Source organism: Dendropsophus ebraccatus, chromosome 1 (assembly GCF_027789765.1).
Source record: "Dendropsophus ebraccatus isolate aDenEbr1 chromosome 1, aDenEbr1.pat, whole genome shotgun sequence".
NCBI lineage: Eukaryota > Metazoa > Chordata > Amphibia > Anura > Hylidae > Dendropsophus > Dendropsophus ebraccatus.
In genome coordinates this window covers 24,582,508-24,595,101 of record NC_091454.1, presented here as the reverse complement: position 1 = coordinate 24,595,101, position 12,594 = coordinate 24,582,508, and the positions used below count along the sequence as shown (strand labels likewise).

General features: G+C 42.0%; 1 protein-coding gene across 3 annotated transcripts in view; it reads left to right on the top strand.

The window, feature by feature from the left end:
• LOC138790351 (proton-coupled amino acid transporter 1-like) overlaps window positions 1-12,594 on the top strand; it is a 62,444-nt gene extending 49,850 nt beyond the window's left edge. For all 3 annotated transcript variants that reach the window (XM_069969109.1, XM_069969108.1, XM_069969110.1), the window contains exon 11: window positions 9,813-12,594. In XM_069969109.1, the coding sequence (XP_069825210.1) occupies window positions 9,813-10,087 (275 nt within the window). In that variant the 3' untranslated portion in view covers window positions 10,088-12,594. The remainder of the gene's footprint in view (window positions 1-9,812) is intronic.

Sequence of the window (12,594 nt, the reverse complement as noted above, 5' to 3'; positions counted from 1 at the left end):
TCCTCTAAAATAAATATAAACATTTATAGGAATTTTGTTGTCTAAAATACATTTTTTTTTTCATAATAGCTTTTTCCCTTGAAGGGAAATATTCCATATTCTTAGAACCCATAGTCACCGGGGGTCACTGACTACAAGGGAAATCCTTTTTTTTTAAAGGGGTTGTCCAGCAAAAATCTTTTTCCTTCAATTTAACTGGTGTCAGAGAGTTATATAGATTTGTAATTTACTTTTATTTAAAAATCTGAAGTCTTCCAGTACTTATCAGCTGCTGTATGTCCTGCAGAAAATGTTTTCTTTTCAGTCTGACACAGTGCTCTCTGCTGACATCTCTGTCGGGCAGATTGGATTTCAACATTTTCTTGTCTCCAGCATCTATACAGAGTTCTGCTACCTCACATATACAACTAAGCCCTATACAAATAAAGACTGATCCTGCAGCCATACCCCCATTTTCCTGTCCCCTACTACTTCATCAAGTTTAATCTTATAGGGTTTAAATAAGAGGTAGGTCTTATTTTCAAGGTAGGTCTAACTACACTATGGCCCCTATCAATGTGGTAGTTAGCCACCATAATGTATGTCCCACTGTAGTTAGGCTCCTATACTGTAAGTTTCCCTTACTTCCCTATACTGTATACCTCCTCCAACCTTCTGTAGTTGTTTCCCCATACTGTATATATTTTCCCCTCTGCAAAATTTAAGCTAGGTCTTATTTTTGGACATACACTGTACTTGCAAACTGAATAGATTTTTTTTTTCCTTATTAGATCATCGTAAAAGTATTGGGCTGGGTTCACACTGTTTTTGAAATCCGCTTTTTTTATCCGTTTATTTGCAAAAAACGGATGCATGGTTGTGCATCCGTTTTGATATGTTTTTCCATTGAATTCCATTATTAAAAAAAAAAAAAATAATCTGTTTTTTTAAACGTACAAAACGTACAAAAACGTAGTCGACCTCATTTTTGTATCCGTTAAAAAAAGACAGATCCACACACATGCATCCATTTTTTTCTATTCGTTTTTTTGCAAAAATCGGATAAAAAAAGATTGCAAAAACGTAGTGTGAACCCAGTCTAATTTACAAAGATGTACATTTTCAGTTTTTTTTTTTTTGGGGGGGGGCGGTGTGCATATTTACCTATATTTTCCTTTTTATCATTCCCTCCAGTCTATTTTTGGCTTTGTACCCTCTGGCTCATTTCTGTGTAAGGGTACTATTACACGAATCGATTTTTTTTTACGATAAACAAACTCAAATGACCGCTATGGCGAACGATCTTAAATCTTTCACCCAATTACACGGAACGATGATCATTACTTATACTCCTTATTGAGTTCGTCGTGTCGTTGCCACTGCGTTCGCCGCTACTGCGAACGACCTCTTATTACATGCGAATGATCAACGATAAAAATAGGTCCAAATTGTAATAAAAGACCAAAGATTTCTCGTTAGTGGTTTAATTGTTGTCTGCGATTACACTAATCGATTATCGTTCAAATCCGTTATGGACGCTATGGGAATGTGCTGTAGCAGCACCCAGCACACTTCCCAAACATGCTTTTACACCCTCCGTCCCTGGAATGTACAACCTGAAAACTTACTTTACAAACTTGATGCCCTGTATGTAAATTTCCCCCAAGTAGTCACGGTGGGCGGTGAGCTGCAGCAAGTAGTCACGGTCCCCTGGGTGTTCCGGAGCGGTTATCACGCCCCTCTGGGCGTGATTAGCCTGCATAATTGAGGCGACATCACCGAGAGGCGCGCTGTCCCTAATGTCAGCACGCCTACGTTCTTGCTGTGCCGCTCATGCGCAATACAGCGGGTCGGGTCTGCGCCGTACTGTGCAGGTGCAAAATAGCCTCGAGCTCATTGCCGGATCTCCAGCAATGAGTTTGAGGCTTTCTGCACCTGCGCAATACGGCGCAGACCGGACCCGCTGTACTGCGCATGAGCGGCACAGCAAGAACGTAGGCGTGCTGACGTTAGGGACAGCGCGCCTCTCGGTGACGTCGCCACAATTATGCAGGCTAATCACGCCCAGAGGGGCGTGATAACCGCTCCGGAACACCCAGGGGACCGTGACTACTTGCTGCAGTTCACCGCCCACCGTGACTACTTGGGGGAAATTTACATACAGGGCATCAAGTTTGTAAAGTAAGTTTTCAGGTTGTACATTCCAGGGACGGGGGGTGTAGAAGCATGTTTGGGAAGTGTGCTGGGTGCTGCTACAGCACATTCCCATAGTGTTACAGGCGTTTTTTAAGTGATTGGTTCCCTTTAACCCTCTCCCGCCGCTGGGCAGTAAATTAATGTCGCTGCAGCCTATGCCTGATGCTGCAGAGACGTTAGTTTACTCTGTAGGATAACACAAGCGCAGGAGCTGCGCCTGTGTCATCTGCGGCGGGTCACGGCTATCAGTGATAGCCGGAGACCCGCCACCACTCTCAGCATCGGAGCCGCGCTCTGGTGCTGAGAGTTAATCCTATAGATACTGCGGTCAGCATGACCGCAGCACCTATGGGGCTTCTGACAGAGAATTCTACCTTTACAGAGGGAGAATTCTCTATCCGCTGTCCATCGGGACTTTGCAAAGTGATCGCAGAGCCCCAATGGTAGCCATGGAAACCAGAAGCCTCAGGCTTCCGGTTTCCTGGCTACGGAGGCTGGCAGGGGGAGGGAGGGAAGGCTGGGTGCGTGCCTGTGAGCTCCGCCCCCTCTCCTCTCTCCCCTGCTGCTGTTACAAGATTGTAACAGTGGCAGGGGACAGAGGACAGGTGGCAGAGATAGGAACATCAGCTTATGGGATCATTATGATCCCATAAGCTGATGTCCTAAAATGACCTGGGCATTGGTCGTGAAAGGGTTAAGTAAAATATAAGGGGGAAAATGTTAGATTGTGACACCCAGTGCTCCTTCTACAAGCTTTCTCAGACCTCCAAAGAGCCAGTCTACATATGCCGCCATACAGGAGTTGGTTGTCACCCATTGTTCCCAGAAGGAGAAGACACTTCAGGTGAAAGATTCCCTTAAATGAGTTTTCAGCCGATCCTGCATTATTCCTCATTAGCCGCCTGTCAGCCATGTTCCCCGCTACGAGGCCAACTCCATGCACTCTGCTAAATATTTGTCGATACTTTCTAGATGCTAGGCAAACCACCCCTGAAGGACATTGCCTAGGTGAAATTTCCATTTGATGCACTATGAATTATTGTATTGGCTGTATAGAGCAATTCCGGCGAATCCCTCAGACCTCTGAACCTCCAGCCGTAACCTCTTTGTGGTGTCAGAATTTCACTTAATCCCATTATGAGGCTGTCAGAGTTGATGTGTAAATTAGATGCGAGCACCACAAGTTGCTCTCCTTGCCGCTCGCCTTGTCACTTCCCATAGAGCGAGTCTTCCATTATTGTATTGATTAATACCGCACTCTCCCTTTTCCCCTTCCACTTTGCTTTTTGGACAGTTCTCCATTTCAGCTCAGGCTTCACATTAATCTTGATATTGCAGTTTAGCGCAGACGTTTACCGAGTGGGAATCCGAAGCTTCACCTATAGAAGGTGAAACGCCTGACGCTACGCTTTATAACTTTGAGAAATCAGCCCGCAGATTCAAAGTAAACGTCCATATTTTAACACTTGGGGAAAAAAATGTAAAAAAAAAATATTATTTTTTGGGCTGATGGATGAAACCCACAATAATACATAACGAGTGGATTTGTAGGTGGGGCAACCAGGGTTTCTTCCATATATATTATTATATACAATGCTGATATAATACAGGAGACTCTGAACCAAACATTTAGGGGGAGATTTATCAAACATGGTGTAAAGTGAAACTGGCTCAGTTGCCCCTAGCAACCAATCAGATTCCATCTTTCATTCCTCACAGACTCTTTGGAAAATGAAAGGTGGAATCTGATTGGTTGCTAGGGGCAACTGAGCCAGTTTCACTTTACACTATGGGGTAGATTTATCAAACATGGTGTAAAGTGAAACTGGCTCAGTTGCCCCTAGCAACCAATCAGATTCCACTTTTCATTCCTCACCGGCTCTTTGGAAAATGAAAGGTGGAATCTGATTGGTTGCTAGGGGCACAGAAAATGTAGATTGAGCAGGTTTGTTAATTACTTAAAGGGGTTGTTCTTCCCTCCAGGAATCCTTAATACGATCCGTAAGATGTCACCTGGAGGCGGGGACCCAAGCACCAAACAATTACTATTCCAAGAAGCGATTTTTTGGAAATTAACGATAAACGACCGCTATGGCGAAAAACTTGAAATCGTTTACCCAATTACACGGAACGATGATCGTTACTTATGATCGTTCTTGTGGTCGTCCTGTCGTCACTACTGCGAACGGTCGAACGACGTCTTATTACATGCCAACGATTTGCAAACGATCGACGATAAAAATAGGTCCAAATTCTATCAAACAACCAACGATTTCTCATTGGTCGTTTAATCGTTGTCTTCTATTACACTAAACGATTATCGCTCAAATCTAAACGATGTAGCGATTTTTTTAATTTTTTTTTATAACGATAATCGTCCCGTGTAATACCACCCTTGTATATCCCGAATTGTAGATCATTGTGGTTAAAGATAGATTTAGCCCCCTTAATCACTCAGAGGCCTTAGTCGCTGTATGCTATATCTGCTGCTAATGGCAATCACCTAAGCCTACATGTTTGTGGGCTGACAAAGCTTCTGCCAAGGTTACCCGATGACTTCTCTTAAAGGGGTTATCCAGTGCTACAAAAACATGGCCACTTTCTTTCAGAGACAACACGACTCTTGTGTCCAGTTCAGGTGCGGTTTGCAATTAAGCTCCATTCACTTCAGTGGAACTGAGCAACAAACCCCGCCCAAGCTGGAGACAAGAGTGGGGCTGTCTCTGGAAGAAAGTGGCCATGTTTTTGTAGTGGTCCATGTTTTTGTAATGGTCCACATACACCTTCGATAACTGATGGCTGAACAATCGTTCAGCCGTTGTGGGTTGTTTTCTCGTTTTTATCTCCCACCTGTCCCGTGGCCTCCCATACACAGGATTGTTCGGCACGGCTAAGCATTCCTGTATGTTTTATGAGGAGGGGTAAGCCGCAGCCAGAGTGCTCTCACTGTAGCTTATCTCTTTCTGAACAAAGGGGACTATAGTCTAAAGCAGGGATGGGGAACCTTCAGCCCTTCAGCTGTTGCAAAGCTACAATTCCCATCATGCCTGGACAGCCAAAGGCTGTCCAGGCATGATGGGAATTGTAGTTTTGCAACAGCTGGAGGGCCAAAGGTTCCCCATCCCTGGTCTAAAGTGTATCGGGACCTTTAGAAAGAACACTGGTGCCCTATAAACGTGTTCCTAGTGCTGCATGTATAGTTTTACGTCTGGAGGGGGTGGATTCATAGTGGGAGATTTATCAAACATGGTGTAAAGTGAAACTGGCCCAGTTGCCCCTAGCAACCAATCAGATTCCACCTTTCATTCCTCACAGACTCTTTGGAAAATGAAAGGTGGAATCTGATTGGTTGCTAGGGGCGACTGAGCCAGTTTCACTTTACACCATGTTTGATAAATCTCCTCCATAGTGTCATTTAAGAGGAAAATGATCTTTTAAGAGGAAAATAGTATCTTTTTAAAGGTGCCTATGCATTCAAAGTTAGTATGTGTAGGTGAGGTGACAGGCTTTGTTAAAGGGGTACTCTAGTGAAAAAAAGTAGTTTTCAGATTTTACGTAAGCATTTACTGGTTCGAACTTGTCCTGTGTTGTCTCAACTAATCAGCTATCCTAAAGGGGTACTCTGGTAAAAAAAAAAAAACAACAACAACTGGTGTCTGAAAGTTATATAGATTTGTTAATGACTTCTATAAATCTCAAACCTACCAGTACTTATCAGATGCTGTATGTCCTGCAGGAAGTGGTGTATTTCCAGTCTTACACAGTCCTCTACCTCTGTCTGTGTCAGGAACTGTCCAGAGCAGTAGCAAATCCCCATAGAAAACCTCTCCTGCTGTGGACAGTTCCTGACATGGACAGAGGTGGCAGCAGAGAGCACTGTGTCAGACTGGAAAGAATACACCACTTCCTGCAGGACATTGAGATTTTTAAATAGAAAGGTATATACAGTTTGTAAATTAATTCTGACTCCAGATGATTTGATTTTTTCCCCCCACCAGAATACCCCTTTAAAGGAAGTACATAGCTGAGTATTTGTGACAGTGGATCCAGTAGATGCTTCTCTGTGAATTGTTAAATCTTTTTTGTCTCTCCTGCTTGTTGGAGTAGGACCTTTTAATAATTGAAACAGTCCAATTAAATAGAAAGGAGATGAGGGCACTCACCCATACGTTGCAAAATTCTTCTTTATTCACATATCGTGCAGTTAAGGAGTAGTGCCGGTGATCTCTCTCTATATACATCTTTTAATAATTGATGTTTTCACAAAGGAATATAGAAAAGGTAAAAAAAGGCAGTGCCCATATCAAATTGCCAAGATTTGGGAGCTGCCAAATATTACATTACAGGACCAATTACTATGTCTGTCTGGGTGCTGGACCCTATTACCGATCTTCATGTTTAGTAATCAGATGAGAAATAGAGGTTACGACCCTACACACTAGATAGGGCTGCTGGTATTCATTTAGTGAAGATAATAGCACACGTGGTGGTGTAACAGAGACTGCATGCTGCATTTGGTGGCGTTGCTATTTGACAAAAAGACCCACCCCTGAGTATCCTGGACAATCATAGATGGGTGGGCCATAGGCTGTATCAATGTTTTCCAGGACTCCGAGGGCTGCGTCTAACTTCTTCAGCCCCTGGGAGTCAAAGGTTAAATAGTTTGACTCAAGCATGCTCTAATTGCGCTCCTCTATTTTAGAAAAAAGTTTAAAGTGTCACTATTTTTTTATTTTTTTTTTGCAGAAATTAATAGTACAGGCGATTTTAAGAAACTTTGTAATTGGGTTTATTAGGCAAATATGCCATTATCTGCATTCAAAAAGACTTTCCCTAGATCTCCCCCCCCCCCCTCCTCTCTCATCCACTGCTCATTATCAGGAAATTGCGTCTTGTTTACATCAGACGTGCCCCTGTCTGTTCTATGGAGAGGGGAGGGGGGAGGAGGGAGATTAGTTGCCAACAGAGAACAAAGGATTACACAGTGGGAGCTGTATGAAAGCTGATATTCAGAGGTCAGAGAGGTCAGTGCTGACTTAAGAGGAGATATTCTGGAGATGTAGCTGTAAATTAACTCTTTGTTGTCCTGCTTTGGTGCCTCATCTCCCTCAATCCCTCCCCTCTCCATAGAAAACCATGAAGACAGGGGGGAGAGCTTCAAACTGTTTTTTCATGATAAAAATGCATTTTTCAGCTAATAAACCCAATTACAAAGTTTCTAAAAATCGCCTGTACTATTGATTTCTGCAAACATTTTTTAAAGGACAGCGACACTTTAATTGTTTTGTCGAATCATTCGAAGATTGAGATTCTTATTTCAGCACATGAGGAAGTATTTGCCACTTGAAGTTGTAGGGCCTAATATTTTATTAGTGGAAGGGTTCTTCTCATACCCCTGTATTTAGATACACCAGACTGCGGAGAGCCAATAATGCATATAGGGACAAGTCACAGGGACTTATCTAAAGTTTTTACCGGTTGGGGTAGTTTTCAGAGACTGCAAGTGATCAGGAGCGGTACCTCTTTCTCCAAGCTCTTTCTCTATGTGAGAGGGAGGGCTCCATAGACATACATTATGTGGCTGTCTCGTTCACATAACAGCCAGGAGAATGCTGACTTCTCTTGACTCCTTCTGATCAGTTGCTGTCTGGACATTCATGTCTTACCGAAGTATACCATTCAAAGGGGTTATCCAGCGAAAATCTTTTTTGTTCATATCAACTAGTTTCAGAAATTTATATAGATTTATAATTTAATTCTATTTAAAAATCTCAAGTCTTCCCTGTACTTATCAGCTGCTGTATGTCCTGCAGGAAGTGGTGTATTCTCTCCACTCTGACACAATGCTCTCTGCTGACATCTCTGTCCATGTCAGGAACTGTCCAGTGCAGGAGGGGTTTTCTATGGGGATTTGCTGCTGCTCTGGACAGTTCCTGATATGGACAGAGGTGGCAGCAGAAAACAGTGTCAGACTGAAAAAAAAAACATTTCCTGCAGGACACACAGAAGCTGGGGAAGACTTGAGATTTTTAAATCTATATAACTTTCTGACACCAGTAAATTTGGAAGAAAAAGATTTTCGCTGGACAACCCCTTTAAAGGTGGCCATGTACGTCTGTTGTAATAACACAATACCATAAATCCTATGCTGTGTATACCTCTTCTAGAGCTACAAAACCCTAGACAGAGGGGTAGAGCAGCACTTGGTAGATGCCATCACTTTCTAGACGTATCATCACTACATGTCCTTTGGTGGCAATATAATCACTTAAGACCCCACTCACTGTCTGTATACTGTAGTACGAAGCCATCACAGTAATAGGTAGAGAAGGCCCGAACGTCCATAATACCGCATCGGCAATGATTCGTGCCGTCTTCTTCTTTCTACATTAACTGATTGCAGTCAGCAGAGCTTGATTATAAAAAGTCTTCTTCTCATAGCGATCTGTCTCCGGTGACTTGTCCGGGCAGTGACCGCAGAGGCCTTTTATCCATTAGGTACTGACAGGATTTTCCTATCCACCTGCATTACCTGGTAATCCACTTCACTTGATTACTTGCTGACTCCCAATGGAACTTTTAGATTATGAGAGGCCAGAGACCTTGTTTTCATCTTTTTTTTTTCTTTTTTGTATTGTGCATTTACTGTTTGTTTTTTTTCTTTTCATTTTTATTGTTACTGATTGAATTGCTTTTTTATTTCTTTTTTTTTTCACCTTTTTTTTTTTTTAATTTAGCATTTTTAGCTCTTTGTTAATTTTGCGGTGTTGAACAAATTCTGGATTTCCCGGAAACCATCAACCTGTTGCTTTCTCTATGCATAGCTATGCAAATTATATTGGGCATACATAGAGAAAGTGGCCTTTGGTCCACACAATAGACTCTGTAGGATCTGGGTAGTCAGACCAACAGTCGCTGGACTAACAGCAGGACCAGCTGGGATCGTGCTTATAAAATAACGCTAGCAGTAAGAAATCGTTGTGACTGTTTAACTAATAGGTATACTAGCTGTGAAGTTAAAAGCTTTTGCAGAGCCAATGCTTATAAATGTGTGAATGATCCCTTTAAATGACAAATCACAATCCACCTTCCCTTAGTTGAACATTATATGTCAGACTTTATCATACAGTCCATATCTGCTAAAAACCTGTCAGCAGTTTTTTTGCTGCCTAAAGTGAAGGCAGCAAATTGAGCGTCTTACCTTGAATCAGGAGATATCACTCTTATTTTAATCCGTCGCTCCAGTGCTGAGATATTTTATGCATATTAGACTATAAAACCCATGGGGTGTTCCCTAGGCTGCAAAAGTACAGCAGTCAATCTAAAGAGAGTGGGTGTTTACATAAAGGCATAGGGGTGTTAGTTAAGAGAGAAGGGGCCAAACGTTGCTGGGCTTTTGCATCCCTAAGGGAACACCTTGTGTGCTTTGTCATCTAAATTTGCATAAAATTTGTAAATCTTATAACTCAGTGCTGGAGTGACAGATTGCAATAAGAGTTAAAGCTCTATTCTTCACTGCTGTTAACAGGTCCACTTTCAAGATGGTAGCCAAGCACTGTAATAGTAATAAAAGTACTGTCATGTTTAGTCCAGACATGGTAGAAATCATCACATTTTTTTTTTGTTTTTCTCACTAGGTATCTTGGCAATCCTCATTCCTCGCCTGGATCTGGTCATCTCCCTGGTGGGATCGGTCAGCAGCAGTGCCCTGGCTCTCATTATCCCACCTCTCCTGGAAATAGCCACTTACTACACAGAAGGTCTTAGTCGTTGGGTCATAGCCAAGGACGTTCTCATCAGTCTTGTGGGCTTCTTGGGGTTTGTTCTGGGGACGTACGTCACCCTATGGGAACTCATTGTGCCGCAGTCCAGCGGCGGGCACGTCAACGCCACTATTTACGCCGTGCAATGAGGCACCAAGCTCAGCACCTAGAGGAGAAGAATCCTCTATCCGGAATGTTCTCTGTATATTTATGCTCTTACAACATCTCTGTGTTTACGAATGTATTTATTTTAGCTGCCAAACGTGCTACTTTTGTGGTGAAAACCTCAACCATGTCCGATTTAGTACGAGGATTGTTCTATCCCTGGATGGTAGGTGTATTGTGCTCCTGTCGCTTTCCAACCCCAAAGTTCTGAAAACTGCCAATAGTATCCCCAAAAAAAAGGGATATTTGTAATGATGAATAATTTATTGGTGCATTATTGTATTGTCCTAGGTTGTGTTTCTTATATTGGCATCTTAGTGTTACATCTAATAAGAAGGCATTCTTTAGCTTGATACCGCTCGATTGTAAAGAATCCTTTCCTTAACTGATAGAGAGTCAGTAGACATAATTCAATTTGCGTAGAATATTTTCTTTGGGGTCAAAGAAAACTTTACTCTGTAAAGGATCCTGGCCCTGACAATTCACTGATCGCTAAGGGTCCAGCTACTATAACCCTAATGATCAGCTGACAGTAGGGGAAGCTGCGGGCGGCCATAAATCTCTCCTGCAGATGCTATGTAGTGTTACATACAAATTAAAAATTGCCCTTCATCCTTGCTAAATACAAGGGGCGTCCCAGGTGTGAAGTACCTCTTTGTTAAAGTGGTACTCTGACTGATAATTTTTTTCCTTTTAGGTAAACTGGTGTCAGAAAGTTATATAGATTTGTAATTTACTTCTATTTAAAAAAAAAAAAAAAAATCTCAAATCTTCCAGTACTTATCAGCTGCTGCATGCCCTGCAGGAAGTGATGTAATCTTTCCAGTCGGACACAGTGCTCTCTGCTGCCACATCTGTCCATGTCAGGAACTGTCCAGAGCAGGCAATCTCCATAGAAAACCTTTCCTGCTCTGGACAGTTCCTGATACAGACAGAGGTGGCAGCAAAGAGCTGTCAAAAGCTTTATAAAAGACAAAACGTTGCTTTGCTTTGTCTCCTTGCATATTTTAGCAAAGAGCTCAGTGTTAGGCTGGAAAGAATACACCACTTCCTGCAGGACATACAGAAGCTAATAAGTACTGAAAGTAATTTGCAGATCTGTATAACTTCCTGACACTAGTTGATTTGGAAAAAAAAAAAAAAAAATTCACTGGAGTATCCCTTTAAGACCTTATTAGCGATATTGAACATGCTCGAGTCAGATTGCTCAGCTTTTGAATACTGGTGGCTGAAGAAGTAGGATGGCGCCTTAGGAGGTCCTGGGAAACATGGATACAGTCATAGGGCTGCCTCTAAGGTCTTTAGATACTGGTATTCAAATGCTGAGTGATTGGCAATACTCGTGTTATGCACATCCCTGGAGGGAAGGGGGGTTGTTTTTTTTGTTGTTTTTTTAAAAGGGAAACTGTCACTTGTTTCATGCTGCCCAAACCATGAGTTCTGAGTCATTGGGGCGGTCTTTTGTCCCTGATTGACAGCTCTCTCCCTTTTTGCACATAGAGAGATCTGTCAGTCAGGGCCAGCAGACCTCCCAGATGAAATACTCTGAACCGTCTCAGCTATCAAGTGTGATTCATAGATAGTCGTTCGGGCAGCATGGAACTTACTATTATATAACCACTTACTATTATGTTGTGCCAGTTACTTGCACTGCATGGAGCTTTCTTCTGTTGTGAAACCACACGTGTGGGTCATTCACAGAGTCTATGACTAGAGAAGCTGACTGGAATATTAGTGTTTTACTAGATTGCCAGCCATCAGCCATTCACTTGGGGGATACCTCACATTAAATTATTCATGAACCTGGTCACTAGGCATGGAGAACTCTGTCATTAATAGTGTTCATATTCTAGTAAAAGTGTTCGAACACCCACTTAAAGGGGTTATATGTGATAAAAAAGAGTAATTCTTAGAGTAATTCTAGAATAAGACTGAGCTGCAATACCATGTGCAGCCTTCAAACAAGAGAGGCGCTGTTCTAGAAGAACACTTCCATGTTTTGTAACTCCATAAAACTCCTTTAAATTTGTAATAGTGGGATGTTTCCTTTCCTCATGATCCTTTAGTGTTATTGGAAAAAGGGTATAATTGTAGAGGATATTTTGTGCCAAAATTTACAGTAAACAGAATGAGTTTTTCAAATTTTTTTTTTCTAGTGTGTTTATTCTACGGTTAGTAGTAACAATGTTTCTACGCTCATTGTTTAAAGCTGTACAAAGAAAAAGGGGCTGCATTTTATTCTGCTCATATCCATGGATTCTGTTTGGTGTTGCGGTTCAGTTACATTCAGGTGTATGGTGTAGAGCTGCAGTACCAGACATGGCCTACAGACGAGAGGGGCGCTATTTGGAGGAGGAAAAAAAGCAGTCCATGTTTTCTAAAGTTATGTAAATTATTCTTTACCCTGAATGATTATACTATATGTTGTATAAAATACTCCAATAGTCACATGGACTCCTGGAACTTAATATGTTTAAATGTATCATTTTAA